At 43.6% G+C, this 18,105-nt stretch overlaps 1 protein-coding gene across 2 annotated transcripts in view; it reads right to left on the reverse strand.

The window, feature by feature from the left end:
* The window catches only part of CALN1 (calneuron 1), a 379,805-nt gene that overhangs the window by 285,013 nt on the left and 76,687 nt on the right, over positions 1-18,105 (reverse strand). Inside the window, exon 2 of one of the 2 annotated variants that reach the window (XM_087815617.1) lies at positions 4,956-5,076. In XM_087815617.1, coding sequence (XP_087671743.1) covers positions 4,956-5,076 — 121 coding nt within the window. Of the gene's footprint in view, positions 1-4,955; positions 5,081-18,105 lie in introns of both variants that reach the window. The other variant, XM_016225136.2, reaches the window with a different exon arrangement.

An 18,105-nucleotide genomic window follows, 5' to 3' on the forward strand; every position in this document is an offset into this window, starting at 1 on the left:
TAATGTGATATAATTTCATGGGGAAAATTCCACAGGAGGGGCAGTTTGGGAGAACAAAGAAATCCATAGCGCTCTGGATCTTTGGAGTTTAAGATACTTGTGGGACTTCTACCCAAGACTATAAGTAGCAAGTCTAAAATCAAGGAGGGAGATAGGAAGCGAAGATGTAGATCTTGAGGCGATCAGCCGTAGACATCCATGGGAGGCCAACGAAACCAACCCCAGGAGATAGCAGTGCGTAAGGAGTGGGCGGGGGTAAGGGCTCACAATGAACACTGAAAGTGACAGAGAGGCAGAAAAGAGGTAGGAGGAGAGCCAGCTAGTGACATGGTGCCAAGGTGGTGACAAACTTCAAAACCAAAGGTGTGAAAACACTGCCAGATGCTACAGAATAAATACTGTGTCCACTGGATTAGGCAAACATGGGTCACTGAGGAAAGTGGGCTGTGGGAAGCAGTGATTCTGGAGCAGTCCACATGACGTTAGCCAACTGCTAGAGTGGGGCTTCATGATGGATACATGCACCCCAAACTGAAATGAAAATACCTCCAAATTTTGAGATATGCCCACACATCAGAGGCTGAAGAGAATTTCCACTAATTCCAACACTAATGAAACTGGGAACACAACCTCCACCAACCCAAGAACTACAGTGACACATTGGGAAGGCAGACCTTGACTCACCACCGTTGTTTGCCCTTACCAGGGACCCAGAGGCTACAGTGACTGGCAAAGCAAGCAGTCACTCCCTATTTCATAGAAACTGTTTCCATGGTGACCTAGTCCCCAGTCCAAGCCCATCTCACAGGAACACGCCTCTGAGAGCAGCCAGGGCCATGGGTTGACATGGCCCATGCAGGATCATTTGCAGGACAGATGAGAACATGAATGGACCCAGGACCACTGAAAGCTGGACACCAGTTTGGAAACAGAGAGAAGAGCAGAGGAGTTATATAATTCTGTGGCACGGGAACTAACCCAGCATCAGGGGCCATCAAGATCCCACTTCTGCCCTCAGGCATGGACTAGACAGATCAATGTCAAATAGAAACTGGTCTCTCCAGTCTGAGGCTGAAAAGGGGAAAATTATCCCAGATCTGGAATAAAGTGAAAATAGAACAGAGAAGACTAAGGACTCTTTACAAACCTTGTGTGCTCACAGATACTGGACCTACAAAGAACTATAATGGTTGAATCAGAAAGCAGAACAGACCATATGAAAATATCTTCTAATGCAAAATAAAAGCAGCATTAGACTTGGATAAAAAGGCTTTCTATATACATATATGTAATTGATGTACATATGTATAATATATACATGAGTATTACATTGATATATACACATATTGTTAATATATACACACATATTATAGAAATTACTTTAAAATTTATAATAAATAATTTAAAATTTTTAAACAAAGGCAGACAACTAACTCAGTGCTTTGGAAGACACACTCAGGAAGGAATCCAGAATGTACACATGCAAACAGAGAAAAATGGTGTGAGAAGACACACATAGTGTGAAAAATGAATGAAAATCTAGCATTAAGATGAGAGGCATTCCTAAAGAACAGAAATAATAACCATCAAAGATGTGTGAGCAAACGAAGATTCAGCTCAAAGAAAGACCCGAGACAGCAATCCAGGGGGCTGACACTGTTACTGGCAAAAGCAGTGTGCAATACCTACGCCCAGATATTTCACAGCTGCTACGAGGAAGCCATAAGGAGAGCAGACCCTAATCACAGCTGCAACAGAAGGGGCACGTCTGGATTAGATCCTGATAGCCCCAAACTGGAAACTCAAATATCCATCCTGAATAGAACGGATATAGAAATAGAGTTATATTATAAACTTTGGAATATCATATATTAATGAAAATGAATGAACTTCAAACAGAGGCAAATTTAGTTGAAGATTAAGATGGCATCAAGATTATTCAATAAATAGCATTTTGAAAATTGTATTTTAAAGATTATAATTCATATGTCTAATAAAATTTCACACGACACCCTGTAAAAGTGCAAGATACTGCTAATTAATTATGTATATACATGAACTTCCTGGGTAGACTCCAAACTCTCTGGGGATAGGCAATGAACATTATACTTATTTTATTTCCTCCTCTATGCAGAAGGCATTTGGGTAAACATTCCTGTAATGAATAAATGAGCAGGAATGAATGAATGAATGAATATCTCAACCAATTCATCGTGGTTGAGTTTGTTTGTAGGGTGATTTCCAACTCCAGTCTGGCCAACTTGCCACAGCTTTGCATTATTTCCTCCTGAGCTTTGTGTAAAGAGAAGAAACAGAAACTTCCCAGAGTAAATGGCAGCTGGAGATGCCTGTGGGGAGGGGGGGGCTCTTGTCTACCCTGTTCTCAGAGGGAACTGGGCACCTTTGACCCTTACACCGAAGGAAGGGGGCATCTGTCCCTGGTGATAAACACCAACCAACCTGTCCCTGTGGAAACCCTGAAGCAGGAGGCTGCAGTGTTGTGGGGTGAGTGGGGGGAGCACTGAAAGGGTGGTACCCAACTAGTATCTGGACAGGAGGTAACCGGACCACAAAGGACACACATCAGTGTCCAACACATCAAGTTCCTGTGCAGCACCTCAAGACCTCTGAGGAAAAATGAGCAGCCTCGGACAGCAGGGCTTGAGGATTCAGCTTGACAGGAGGCAGCCCCAGGAGAACAGCAAACAGGCAAAGTCTGGGAAACCTTGGCTCCCCGAGGCACCAACGAACAGTCATCCAGACTGATTCACACCAGCTGGTTTTCAGACCCTGCCAGCCCGCCTGCTCTAAACCCAGCACACATCTGCACAGCCCTGCCCAAGCCCCACGATGCTCGTAAGAAAGCAAGAGCCGTCATAACTCAGGGGTCACCTTGGCAAAAAATAACAAAGTAGAAGAAATCTTCCGTCAGAAAATAAACGGCTCCTCTGCAGGCAGAGAGCCCAATTACCCTCCTGAAGAGCAAGCACAGCATCTTCACCAGGCGCCCGTAGGTCATGAAGTCCCGCTTCATTCCACCCGGCCCCCTGCCCCCAGCTTCACTGCTGAGCCTGCCCACCCGGGCTTGAGGGCTGTTAGAGTCACTCCCTGCTCATCTCACCTGCTAAGAAGGCACCTCTCAGCCCTGCCCAGCTGCCTGGACCTGGGTGAAACAGCTGGTGAACTCTGATGTTTGCCCAAGAACATGCAGCCAGGTGCCCAAGCGGGAGCAGGGCTCAAACCTAGCCAGCCATCCTCTTGAAAGGCCATCTGTCCCAGAGGTGGCCCAGATCTAACAGAGAAAACCCAGCTGCTCTGAGAAGTCTTGGAGAAGTCATCTTTTGATTATTTATGGCGCAGTTGGAAGGGAGGAAGGAGGGGGAAGGAAAGTGGAAAGTGGGATCTGGGAAAGCCACAGGTGATTTTCAAACTTCATCTGGTTAGGGATTTCGGCCTCATCAAGAGTTGCCAGGTCTCAGCCTCTGCTCAGCAGGGCCCCACTCAGGGGGTTCCTGCTAACTGATAAACCCAGGGGAACTGCACAGACACACTCCCAAACCCACCAAATCAATGCACCACCAGCCCTGATCTCCACTGGGAGTGGACTCCTCGGGGTGTGGGAGAGCCTGAGCCTCACCACACCTGCCAAACACAGCCAGCCCGGCCTCAGCCTTCTCTGCAGTCACCAGGACAGGGTCACAACAGGGCTCTCTTGCATGCATCTGTGTTCTGCATCTGACTCTTCTCTGGCCAGCTGAAGGCCAGTAGATCTGAGAGTACTGCTGTCCTCTCTGGCCACCAGTCTGTCCAGAACACAGTGAGCAGCTGCGGGCCCTAAGGAGCCTGGCCTTGCCTGCCTCATCCCCGCTCCCTCTGCCATCGAGCCTCCTCTGGACCCAGCCCACCGGCCTCTGCCACTCCACTGCTCCCTCATGTGAATAAACAAGCCTTTAGGGAAACAGGCCAACAAAATAAACAAGGGCAGGAAAAGCTATCACAGGACCTTATCCTTTGCTTCCCTCATCTGCCGCCCGTCTCGTGAAGCACGTTTGGCTTCCCCGGCCCAGCACTGAATCTTCCCACCTTCCCCTGGTGAGAAACAAGCACAGAAAAGGCACGCTGGTTCGGACCATTACACTTAAAAGCAAAGATGTGAGCCATCTGGGGTAATTTTGACTTCTCTCTTTTAGAAAATAAATGTAGACTTCGTGTTTTAAAATGTGTTACAAGGAACACAGTGTTCCAAAACACTGGAGAAACCGATTCTGGGTTGGCCTCAGCAGACGTGGCACCCAGGCAAACATCTGGCTGAATCAACCTAAGCCTCTATTCCAGAAAAAATTTCCTTCTTTCCCATTTTAATTATTTTTTAATCGGGGGTTGGTTTACCAATGGGGACACAATGGGGCAGTGTCCCAGGATGAATTTAGTCATTGAGTTCTCAGGTTTTTCCCCACCCCAACCCTGCCCTGAATACCCAGGGCTGAGCTGTGTTACAAAGGAACAGAGGCAATAAAAACAACTGCTGTCCGTTGCCACCTCCACGCGGCTTCCAGGAGACTCTGATCTGGGCAAGATTCAAAGCACCGTGGCCGCCAGTCAAGAGATGGCGATGAGCAGGGCCTAACCCTCCCCCACAGCTGGGCCCCTCCGTAAATGACACTATAACAACATGACAACGCCATGGGTGATAAAGATTCCATAAACTGGAAAATACACTTGGGGAGGTGAAGGCTGTCCTCCCAGTCAGTATCCAAGGAAGCGGGACTCTCCGCCATCGAGGGCTATCCCACACAAAGGAGTCCTTGGGGCAGAATTTACCTCTGAACTCTTTCCCTCAGCCAGTCAGACGTGGCCACACCGGTGGCCAGAGCCTGGCACTTCCACCCGAGATGCACAATAGCCACAAATGCCCCTCTGGGTGGCTGAGCGCCCAGACGGGGCGGGCTCCTTACCATCAAGCTCCTCCACCGAGATGTTAGCAAGCTGCTCGCTGTCGCTGCCAGCAGACAGAGATCGGTTGAGGTAATTCCCCTTGTACAACAGGCCAGCGGTCACATGGTGGAAAGGCATCTTCTCCCTGCTCCCGAGACAAGAGAGGTGAAGAGAAAAAGACATCGTCAGTCGTTCCTCCTTAGAGGAACATCGTCAGTCGTTCCTTCCTTCCTTAGAAGGCCACCCCGGCTTTCAGATGGCCAGCGTTATCTTTTAAATAATAACGTCTCTAGAGGGAGATAGTCAGAAAATCCCAGGGTACCCATGGCCTGATCAATTCCCAAATGGTCTCAAGTACTATCCCTTCCTTCCCTTTATGTCTTACTTCACTTTCCCCACTGAATTATGCATTCGAATCGTGTTGTCCCTGCAGACTGTGGACACCATGTCATCACCACGCTGTCCCTCCCTACAAACAGGAACACTCTCTGCTCCTCTCCCTGTCCTGATAAACTCTTTCTCAGTTCTCATAAGAAAGGACTGTGCAGCCCAGAAATGTCAGGCTGCCCTGGGACTGGACATCTTGGCTCTGACCTTGCAGAGGTCCGACTGTTTCACTTCTCCCAGGTAAAGCAGGTCCCACTCACACAGTGCTCAAGCAGGTAGGACATGCCAGGCTCTAAGTAAATATGCATAACAGGCTGCATGTCTGAGAAGTGGCCCCTACACCTGTCCGGGTTGCACCAGTGGCTATGAGCGCACCCCTGAGACCCCACTCACACCTGTCCTACTATAAAGGTGAGTCACACCTCAAGGTGTCTCAGAACTAAGCAGCTTCCAGCCCTCTCCCAGGAAATTAAATCATCCCCTTAGCCCAGACTAACAAACCCTCCAGGCAAAGCTGCTCTACCCAGATGGCCACTCCTGGGCCTTAGGAGTCCACAGCAGTGCAAGGCAGGCCAGAGGCTCCAGGTTAAGGGAAAGCAGAGGGAGAGGGGTGTGGTAAGGAGAATGAAAGGGCAGGTACAGCCCTGGCCGGGTGGCTCAGTTGGTTGGAACCTTGTCCCATGCACCAAAAGGTTGTGGGGTTTGATCCCTGGTTGGGACATGTATGGGAGGTAACGGATTGATGTTTCTATCACACTGATGTTTCTGTCTCTCTCTCCCTTAAAAAGGGGGGCATGTACAGAGGAGAAAGGAAAGACAGAAAGATGGGCGTTCCACAGCGGAAAGGGCATGGCCCTCTTATAGTGAGTGAGCCACTGAGCATGTCAGGTTCTGCTTCCCCATCTGGAAAGGGGCTCAGAGAACTGATAGACTGCTGAGGGGAACTAGGGAGTAGGTGGGAAGTACAGGGAGCCAATTACAGGACATGGGTAGAGAACATCTTCCTAACAGGGCTCCCAGACGGTGAACTGGGCAGCCCTGGAAGGAGTAATCTCCCGCCACTGGGGGCATTCAAGCCAAGGTGAGGGCCTCCCTGCCAGGGCTCTGTGGGAGAGGAATGACCCCTGTGCTCTGTCCCCACACGGCTATCACACTCCGTGTAAGTCACCTGTAGAGGCCCATCTGGCAGTAAAGTTTGTGAGTGTAGGATAAGCTGGAGTGGCCCCAGCAGCGTCTCTGGGCACTGCTGAGTAACGAGGTATAAATTACAGGAAGACAGCCAACAGAAGGCCAGCCTCTGAGAACAACTTTTCAAGACAGCCAAACCTTGTGACCCTCAAACCACACTCAGAGAGAATCCCCACGGCGGCAATCGTCCCTGCTCATGGATGCCGGAGCTGGCATATGCAAGGGGGTGGGGCTCCCGTATTCTTTTCCCTGGGACACCACTGAGTGACAGGCACAGCTGGACATGCCCTCCACTCCCCAGGCTAGAGCGCACAGCAGCATGTCCTTGTTGGGGCTGAGAGCTGCTGACTTAGAGGTCAACCAGCAAGACTCCTAAAAGTTCCAGGGTTTGACCAAGAACACGAAACCGGTTAGTGAAAGAATCCTTTCTAGAACATGAGCCTCCCAAGTGCTGTTTTCCACTAAGCAGCCACAGCTGAGCCAAGCAAGACATTTCCATCCGGATGTCAAACTCTCATTTTAAACTCAAGATGTCTAAAAACGAATTAATTATCTTCCTAAAAAAATAGGCCACACTTCCTGATGTCTCTATTTCTATCAAGGTACTTTTCATTCATCATAACAACTGAGACAACTCTCACCAATGTTCTGGGCCCCAAAAAGTAAAACAGATACAGGACTGCAGCCAGAGTCAGGTTCAGCCTCCCAACCACCCGAACTCTCCACGGCATACAAAACACACATCCACAGGCCGATCGTCAACAGCAGGGTGCTAGTCACAAAGACCACATACATTTGCCAATTATGAAACGTTCATCTTCAGCTAATTATAAGGCAGACTTCCCCCTCCCAAGCCAAATCTATCCTCACACATAAATAGAAAACGAGAATCTTTTTCTGGAAGAACACTTCGATTGCCATCTCTTCTTTTCTCCAAGTGAAATTTCAGAATGAGCAGGTTTAAAAGCGAGTATCAGACACATGCGTTAGGGCCGCTCCCCCTTTTCCTGAGGCCAATGTTGGTTTGGGGGACCAGGTGCCATGATCGTCTGAGCAAAGACCAAATTCTCATGGTTCAGGGAACTAGAAGTCAACACTGGCTAAGGCTTCTGTGTGCCTCCAGCTCTGAGCACTGGCCGCAGGACCCAGGCTGCTCACCAGCTGTTATTCTAACCATCATCTCGGTTCTTCATGAACACAGGAAGACACCCATCCTGATCTTATCTAATTTCCTTGCCTGGAGGAGCCCCACTCAGATCATTCCACCACTCATCACTTTAGTTTCTAAGCATTTTCTAATTATCACCTTTTACCTAGACTCTGTCTGAAGCTTTGGATCCCCAACACACATTTTTGCAGCTTAGTAACAAAGTCATACCAAACGAACATATTCAAGCCACGCCCCAGTACAGCCACGTAATAAACATTGAGTACTTGACAGAAAAAAAACACACACAAAAATTGGTCATAACTGAATTCCATTTGACATATCAATGTAATTTGCTTCTGGAAAAAGCAGCTTACAAAATTAGCTACATATTTAGTTCCTTCAGTCTCTGCACCCGAAATGCTCAATGTCTAGTAGGAAAAAAAACATGTGCAATTGAACCATCCATACAGATAAATAAAGTCATGTTCAAAAATGGGAAGAACATTATCTCAAGTAAGCTAAAAACAGCTGCTGCAATTAAGGACTAAATTTCACTCCCAGCCACCTGGGGAAACCCAAGCAAGATTTTCTCTTTGGGGAAGGAAGGAAAACACACAAGCTCATCGGCAAAGGCAAGCACAGTCTAAACTAAAACTTGAAGATCGATCTTTATATGGAGGGCAATGCACAAAAAATATATATAAATATTTTCAACAGCAGTTTTACTCATTGAGAAATGTTATTTAACTGACTGTTTATCATGTGAACAACCTCTCAGTATCTTCTGTAAGGCAGTATGATTCCATGGTTAAGAATCAGGACTTTTGGGGCAAAAACGGCGTTAGATTTCAATCCTAGCTCTGCCCTTCATAGACATGTAAGTTACTTATCTTCTGTAAGCCTCTGTTTCCTCCTCTGTAAATGAGGGTTTTGATACATACTGAATATGAAGATTTAAAATATAAAATAAGTTATAGAAAACACCAGATTTGGCACCAAGCACATTCTCAATAAAGATCATAATTATTTGCTAAGGATTATATGAAGCAGGGTACAGGGAAAAGAGGAAGTCACAGATAATATCAGATTGACAATCAAACATTCTGGGTTACGAAAGATGGTCAGTGAGGACCTGGCAAAGGGTGAGCTTCAGAGAGAAGCTGGCTGGCATTTTGCACCAAGTTCTAAGCGATCAGGTATCTGAGGGCCTGAGTAACACCAGGGGTCGTGATGAGTGGTGAGTGGTGTCAGCAAGCAGCTGGCTGCCTCAGGAAGAGGGGCTATTTGAATGGAAAGCACAGGAGCTGAAGAAGAGTCTATTTCCTGGGCACCACGGAGCCTGATTCTATGGTCACATAATGGACATGGTGTCAGGAGGTTAAACATCAAAGGGGTGGTTCTTGTTTTTAGGGTCAAGGAGCTGGCACATTTCTTGACAGAGTGATAAAACAAGGAGCCCCGTTCACATTGACATGAGCTGGTGCCCTTCTGTGGTGGTTAATTCTATGTGTCAACTTGACTGGGCCCCAGGGCACCCAGATATTTGGATAAACATCATTCTGGGTGTGTCTATGAGAGTGTTTCTGGATGAGATTAACATATGAATCATACACTGAGCAAAGCAGGTTGCCCTCCCTGACCAAGCTGAGCCTCAGTCAATCTGTTGGAGGCAGAGGAGGGGAGAATTCATTCTCTCTGCACAACTGTTAAGCTGGGACACTAGTCTTCTGCCTTTGGACTCGAGCTGAGACTCAGACTGGAGATCATACCATCGTTTCTCCTGAGTCTCTAGCTTGCCAACTGCAGGCAGTGGAACTTCTCAGCTTCCATAATCGTGTGAGCCAATTTCTTACAATAAATCTTCATATATACACACACACACACACACACACACACACACACACACACACACACACACACACACACACATATTTATATCCTATTGGCTATGTTTCTCTGGAGAACCCAGACTAATACACCTTCCATTTCTTTCTCTATGGCACCAAAGACCCAGACATATTGCAGTAGGCTGGTATTATTATTACGAACAGAGTGTACCAAACCATAATCTTGCAGGGCCTCTACAGCAGTGCCGCTCAAAGTGTGCTCTGTGGACCACTGCCAGGCAGACACTAGTCTGCAGTGAGCTAAGGGCAGGGATTTAGAGACAGCACTGAAATTTTTATAGCATTATCCCAACATCTAAGCATGTGACCAGTTGACTTGATTTTTACATCTTTGCTTTTTTATTTTTCCAGTAATTCATTCTTACTGAATTTTACAAAGGTATGAGTCTGCCAAGACGGGGAATTTTTTAAAATTTAAAAACTAGTCCTTCCCCACAATTAGTGTGAGAAGCACTGCTCTAAAATACTTTGTTTAAGTTGCGTAGATTTGGGGTAACAGACCATCAAGAGAAGGGAAGGGCTTTGGAAAGGGGGTGCAAGACCTCATCTGAAGTATGGGCTTCCTGTAGAGTGCGAGAGTGTGCATGGAGTCTACCACAGACTTCACAGGGGTTCCTCTCCTCTAACTGCCAGATATACAAGTGGCAACAACGACCTTGCATTCTAAACGTTAAAGAGCCTAGCCAGCCCTGACAGGGCCTTTATCAAACTCCCCTAAATGCACTTGTGAAGGTGCACGAAACTAAAGCTATGACTGACAGGTGCAGAAGAAGCTTCCATTAAGTCAGCAGCTAGGATTTGAATGACAATCAGTAGCAGACTCACACTTTGAATTAGGAAACTAAATAACAGAGCCAGATTGTAAAGGGATAAGAAGGAATTTTTATCTACCCAGATTCTCTCCCATTTCATGGTGGGGATGACCAACTATGAAGTCAGACAATCACCCTTCAGACTCTATTGGGATTGCTTTTTAAAAGGAGCCAGGGTCAAACCCCTGCTGTCCTTAGCACCACTGTGAAGCAGTAGCCCCTTCCTCTGGCTACTCAGGGATCATACCTACCAACATGCAACATGGCTAAAATGAAAGCGTCAGACACATGGGCCCTGCACGTGAACATGTGCAATCTGCTGCAGGCAGAGGCATCAATGAAAAGGACCTTAGGAACAATGACCTATGGGGATATTCGGGTTTATCACGTGTTGCTTTTGATTAAGAAAGAATTGTAGAATACCTCAGGTACCCCCAAAATGTACATCTCCTCCTTAGAGTCCAAGAGTTAAGCCATGGGGACAAGATGATCCAGAAGAGATGCACTAGACCCTGAACACTTGGCTAAGAACTTAGAAAACAGTTGTGTTCCCTCGTTAAGATCCTGCGGAGGCATGCCAATTGGCAAACAGGGTTTGGACAGAACTCAAATCAGATAGGGATGAGTAGGCAGAAAACACCAATGGGGGGGGTCTGTATAAAAGTTCTGCGTCATTCAAGGAGGAAGTATTTCAAGACGATGTAAAGCAAAAACACATACTGTCAACAATAATATAAGAAAGAAGGCAAGTTTATGAAGTTTCTGGTCATGTCCTTAAAAACAAGTTCAGAAAGTGACGTGTCTATGAAATAAGAATACAAATGCATATGGAAATATCAAAGTAAAGAGAGGAGATACCAAGTCAAAGAGAAAACAGAGCTTGCTGAGAGGCAAGCTGATTTGGAAAAGGTGCAGGCCTTTGCAAAGCAAAGAACAAATCTGAAAATAGTAGCAGAAAGGAAATCTACATTAATGGCAATAAAGAGTGTCTCAACCCAACAGAAAATTTGACAAACTATATAAAGCATCCATGGACCCACCAACCGGACTGAACATCGGCTAATATGTTTCCTTACTTGCTTTAGATTTTTTTTTAAAGAAATAACATATTATACATGGAAGCCCTGCTCACCTATTCTATTCCTCCACCTCCTTCTCTCCACTGTGACAACTGTATTCTGGAGTGGAATGTATCCTTAAATGTTCCAACATTTGGATGTAACTATACAGAATATATTACAGTATTGCTGTATATAGCTTTAAATTTACATCAGTAATATCACACCATACATATGCTTTTGCAATTTTCACACTGCACTCTCTATTAGATTCTAGGGGTTTATCCAAATCAATACATATACACTTAATTTATTTTTATCTGCTCCTTAGTTTTCCATTGTATGAACACATTGCAACGTATCCATTATCCAATGGAAAGAAAAAGCACTCAGCAATGAATAACCTCCTGTGTCTCTCCTTGTATATATCTGCAGAAACTTCTCTAGTTTACATACCTAGATAAAATATTATAGAATTTTGCCAAATTGCTCTAGTCATTGGATTAGCTATCTATTGCTGCATAAAAAATTACCCCTGAACTTAGTGACTCAAAACAGCAAATATTTACTATCTTACAGGTTGGTTCTCTGGGTCAGGAATCAGGAGTTGTTTAGCTAAGTAGTTCTGGCTCAGAAGGTGGCAGTAAGACATTGACCATCAGAAGGCACGATTGAGGCTGTTGGACCCACATCCAATAGGGTTCACTCACTTGGCTGTTCACAAAAATCTCACTTCCTGTGGGCTCTTCCATAGGTCTACTCAAGTGTTATTATGTGGCAGCTGGCTTTTCCCAGGCAAGTGACTCAAGAGACAGGAGGAGGGAACTTTTATGGCTTGGTCTCCGAAACCACACTGTCACTTTCAACACATTCAGTTTGTTAGAAGCAAGTTGCCAAGTGCAGCCCACACTTATGGAATCAGACTCCACCTATTGAACGATGGAGTATCAAAGAATTTGTGAACCTATTTTGAAACCATCATAGTGGTCGTGGCCATTTGTAGGCCCACACCATTAACTCTGACAGCATATCTATTTCCCCACAGATTTGTCAAGATTTGGTATTATCAGATTGTTCCTTTTTCTTAATCAGGTCTCCTTGATTGCAAGTTTAGGCATCTTGTTAGATAGCTAATCCAATGACTTTGGAGCAGGTTGGCAAAATTCTATATTTTATCTAGGTATGTAAACTAGAGAAGTTTCTGCCTAATTTCTCATCTTAATGAGGGGAAATTAGTAATTCTTTCAGTGAGGAACTGTAAGTGGAAATGTTTTGAAGTCTTTGTCTTTTAAAAAGTCTTTATTTCAATTTCATTTGAATTATAGTTCTACTTGGCAGAGAATTATAAATTTATTATTTCCTTAGTACTCTGAGGATATTTTGTACCTGATGAAAAGCCTAATTGTTCTTCACCTGTGAAGACTCATTCTGGATAATTCTAAGTCTACATTTTCAGACATAGGCCGTCTCCCAATCTTTAAAATCTCTCTCTCATAAACTCTTATTAGATGTTGGACCTCTTCATTCAAGCTTGATACTCTTGATTGATTCATTCAACACCCATTCTTACTCCATCTATTGAAGAAGCTAAAAACGTAATAACTGTATTTTTTTAGACTTTGTTACAAGAGTTCTAGATGAGGGTTAACTCTCATATTCAAAAGCAGTTGCAAAAGTCTGGAAGATAGAAGTGAGAGGAAAGCAGTAGTGTACTGGTAAATGTTTACCAACTGGGTCTCAAAAAAAGTCCTGATTTACAGCATTTGCCCACTCCCATGGTGTAAATACTTCCAAATGGCCAATTCCAAGCTTCCAACATGATGTCGCTGAACATGGATTGGTAAGAGCTGTACAGAAGTATACCTGGACACCACTACACAGTATTTCCACCATATGCTGCCAGAGATTAAATTAACCACAAATCATAGATAACAAAATGCAATCAAATAATGAGGAAGAGATGTTTTTTTGGTATTTATTACTTTTGTTTTTAATATAATTTAATTGTAAGTTCATGCTTTATTTAAGAATGTAAATTTATATTTCATTGATCATTTATTTAAGAATGGCTGTCCTGAAAATTTAACAGCCGGCTATCATAGGCAGGTATGAGCTGACTCCAGCACGCCACTGGGTGAAGGCCTTCTTCCCGACCATGTCTGGCTTTTTCGGCAGGAAAGAAAAATCATGGAAACTGGATGCTTCCCTGCAGCAACATCACATTGTCCACTCTCCAGCTCCCTGGCTGTGAAGAAGCCGTCACAGTGACAGCAATGGCTTCTGAATCTTTAGATCACAGCTCCAAGGGCTCATTCTTCTTGACTCCAAGAGGAGTCAAGAGGAAGGCGCAGGAGCAGCAAGCATACCTCAGTGGCCATCTCTGTGTCTCCTCTTCCTTCCTTTCACATTGAATTGATTTACTGGTCAGAATGTTGTCAGAAAACAGAGCTCATGTCAGGTAGTTCAATAAAAGGATTTAAAACAGTGAGCTCTCCCCTGAGTGGTTAGAAGGGCAGAAAAGCCCAACAGAGGATGGTTAGCCGAAGGAGCAATAGCAGAGAGTTGTTCCCATCCCTACTCTGGAGAGGCATATGGAAAAATTGGCATTACCAGAACCTCAAAGTTGGGGTGCCCAGAAGGAGCTAGACTCATGGCAGGGGCTGCCCAACAGGAACCAGAACCATGGAGGGAGGACCTGTGCTCTGCCAAGATCCAGCAGGAGCTTGAAAGATGGGCACTGCTGGAGACCTGTGTCCAAGGCGGAGAGAGGTGGGGGGCCTCCACCTCTACCCCCGCCTTTTCTTCGCCTGCTGGTGTCCCCTTTGGCCAGGGAATCTGGGAGGGTAGCCTGCAAGGATGAGTCCCTACGAGGCAGAGTAGTGGGGGGGGGGGGTAATAGGGAAGCAAGCAGGCAAACGACAGGCAGAGCGGCCCATTGAAATTCTGTCATATTTTACGCAGCATTTCTGTACTTGTAGCAGGAAAAGAACCCACATCGGCTTAGTGGCCACACCGGCAGAACTACACATCCTTGGGAAATTTTTTAATTTCAAAGATGAGGAAAAGTCCTCTGAACATCCATGTGGAAAATGCAGGTTATCCACAAAGGAACAAACAAAGCGGGTCTCGGAACAGCACGCAGCCAGCCGCCGCCTCAGAGGGGCCCTTAAAGGAAGCGAGTACAGGACGTGACCAAGCAAAATACGGGAAAGGGCTTTAAGGGGAAAGAAAAGTTCTAACCTCGAAACAACTCAAAATAAAAAGCAGTGAGCTACTCTGAGAGCCGTTTCATGTCTAAAAAGGGTAAAATCCAAAATGATGATATATTAGTCACAAACCCCTATGGGTCATATATCATATTGGTGTAAAGTAAAAATAATTTAGGAAACACTGATTTAAAAGTGGGGATAAAGATTAATGAAGGCTTTAAAGAGAAAAAATAAAAACAAAGAGGATATGAATAATGTACACATTTTTCTGTGAAGGCTGAGGGGTGTGTGTGTGTGTCCCCCAAGAGATCATTTTTTCAGATGTCTGAAGAACGTACAAAAAATTTATCAAATCCAGGATCACAGAGCCAATTTCAATAATGGTATTCAAAAGCAGGGCTGGCACAACTGAATATAAATTCAAAAAACAATTTATAAACTCAATATTTTAAAGGTTAAAATTGAAATGTTTTCCAGTTTTGAGATTTTTTTTTATTGATTTTTAGAGAGAGAGGAAAGAGAGGGAGAGAAGAACATCGATGTGGGAGCAACACATCAATGGGCCGCCTCCTGCACGCCCCTTACTGGGGGGAATCGAGCCTGCCCAGGCTGGGAACCGAATCAGCAACCCTTTGGCACAAGAAACGATGCCCAACCAACTGAGCCACACGGGCCAGGGCAGAGATATTCTAGACATATACCTTTGTGTAAGTTTAAGGTGTAGAACATGTGGATTTGATACACTCTGACACAGTCATATATCGAAAAAATGATCACCACCCTAGCTTTAACTAACACCTCCACCTCCATCATACCAGTTTTTTGCAGTGAGAAAATTTAATATCTACTTTCTTAGCAACATTCAAGTGTATGATGCAATGTTATTCACTACAATCACCATTCTATATATCAGATACCCAGAACTTTTCATTAAAATTGAAATTTTTAATATACTCTCTTAAACACTTCCTAGATCAAAGTTTAAATTATACTTAAAATTATAGGTTATCTTTAAAACAACAAAAAATGGAAATAGTTTTACTTAAAAAGCATATGAGGTGTAGCAAAGTATTCAGATAAAATGTAAAATAAATACTGAATAAGTATTCAGTGCTAACTTCTTAGAAAAATAACAACAAAATAAAGACAACAGAAAATAAATAATGAAAGAGGTGAATTAGAAAACAGATAAATTAAAGGAGCTGGTTCTCTGAAACAAAAGCAATAAACCAGACATACTTCTGACAAGTTTATTAAAACACATAGAGAAAGCACAAGTAGACAACATTCTGAAATATGAGAATTGTATGTGCAAGTCTAGACCAATAAATTTAAAACTGCTTAAATGAATGCTTTTTCTCTCAAAATACAGAAATTGGATTTTCTTATTAGAAACAATATAATTTAATATTATTCATGCTTATTAAAAACCTTGGCATAACCCTTTGTTATAGAGTGATTTGAAGACCTGGTTTTATGTTGGGTATATTTCCATGCTTGATTTTAACATCTGCCATAACCAGAATTACACCTCAGAAAAAGACACAGATCCAAATGTTAGAAAAATGGCATTGGTAGTGTTTACTAAATCACAGTATTCATTTTTCTTTTCTTTTTTTTTTTTTTTACCACTAAACAAAGTTCTTTTTATTAAAACCTCATATATACTTCCCTGAATTAAATAACAATAGATGTCTACCAGGAAGAAATTACTCTGCAGCCCACAATGCTGTTGTTAACAATGTTCATTTTTCAATTTCATCCCACAAGCATGCCTACATTTTTGCTGATACTTCGCTGGTAAAGTTTCATGTTCTCTAATGTCAAAGGATGATTTTGCAAAATGATTGACGAGGTTCATTTTCAAATTTTTAACAAATGGGTCTAAAAAACGCTTGATCGATTGATTCATTTGGAAGATTCTTAAAGAGTTGGAAAAAATTTGTTTCAGATTTTTTTCTTAAACTTAAAGATTTGGGTTTGTTGATAGCACACTCAGATCAAGTTTTTTTAAAGTAACAAATCATATAATGGTTGAAACATCTCAGAAAACATCCATTTTCAAAAATGTTCTTTCCATAGCACAAATTCCCTTTGAAAAGCAATTATTTCTGCCATCTCATAAAAGACCAGCAAATGTGGATCATCTGCCTGCTTGTGACAAGAAGTGTAGGATTCTTCTTTGTGCTTGACAGCTCTTAAGAACTTTGCCCTGAAGTAAACCACACGTTTTATTGTTGTCTAAAGGCCACCTGCAGTCATTTTCCATCCCATTTCGAAGACTTAAACCAGCTTTCATTATTCATGAATGACTATAGATCAACATTTTAAAGTCTTTTTGACGTTTTTAGATTGTTTTTGGCCAACTTTTGTCCAATCTGATGAGCTTGTCCATGTTTAAATTCATAAAGTGTCTGATGTAATTCTCCTTTGTGGACCACAGGAAAGGCCAACCTGGTCATTCTCTTGAGGTCCACTTGGGTCTCCACGATCAGCATGATCCACAACTGGGGCTTCTTGGCACACGTCTCACCTATTCTCTGAGTGTTAGTCTACTGAAAATTGATTATTATAATCTGTAGGTCTCCCCAGCCAAGCACTTGTGTCACAAATCACTGAAAACAAGTGCATGAGAAAGGTCCTAACGCCAATGGCCCCTTATATGGGAGTCCCAGCTTCCCTGAACATGTCACTCAGGCCACACTGGGCCAGCATGCATATGGTCAGCATCACGCTATACAGGAGATAATCAGTAAAGTGTAATTTCTTCCCCTTCTCTTTTCTTTCTGTACCCTCAAGGAACATCTTACACACCCTGCTCTGAAAATCCCTGCAGAGATACTGCCATTAAGATGAGGGAGAAGACAAGATACCCCTGCCTCTATAATTAACACTTTCCTAGAAATTCTACTTAATGCAGTAAAACATGAACAGAGCTAAGAGTCTATTTAAAAGGAATAAGCCAAGAAAAAAATCAAATAATCAAAAACCTAGAATGAAACAGATGTAAATATTTAACTCGTCTTTCATAGTAAAAGGACATTCAAAGTTGAAATATAACTTAAAGAAGTAACAAAGGAAAAGATCGAGAGCTTTGCCAGCATAAACAGGCAAGTTTCTGGACATTAAAAGCAGCATAAAGAGTAGTAACAGGCAAAGAGGGAGCACAGAAAGGACATGAGCAGACAATCCACAAAACCGGAAAAACAACTATTAAAATATACAAAAGCAATACGTGATCTCACAAGTAACCAAAGAAATATAAATTTTAGGCCATTATCTGCCTTTTCAAACATAGGAGGGTGGTGTTCATTTTTTGTTTTTAACCTGCTGGTGAGACTATAATGGGACTGGTACTCTGTAGCAGGTGAAGCAAAAGCTTAGAGAAAACAATATGGCAATTACGAATGGAGTCTAAAAAATGGTTCTCACCCTTGGATCCAGTAACTCTATTGTTTC

Source organism: Miniopterus natalensis, chromosome 3 (genome assembly GCF_054644295.1).
Source record: "Miniopterus natalensis isolate mMinNat1 chromosome 3, mMinNat1.hap1, whole genome shotgun sequence".
Classification (NCBI taxonomy): Eukaryota; Metazoa; Chordata; class Mammalia; order Chiroptera; family Miniopteridae; genus Miniopterus; species Miniopterus natalensis.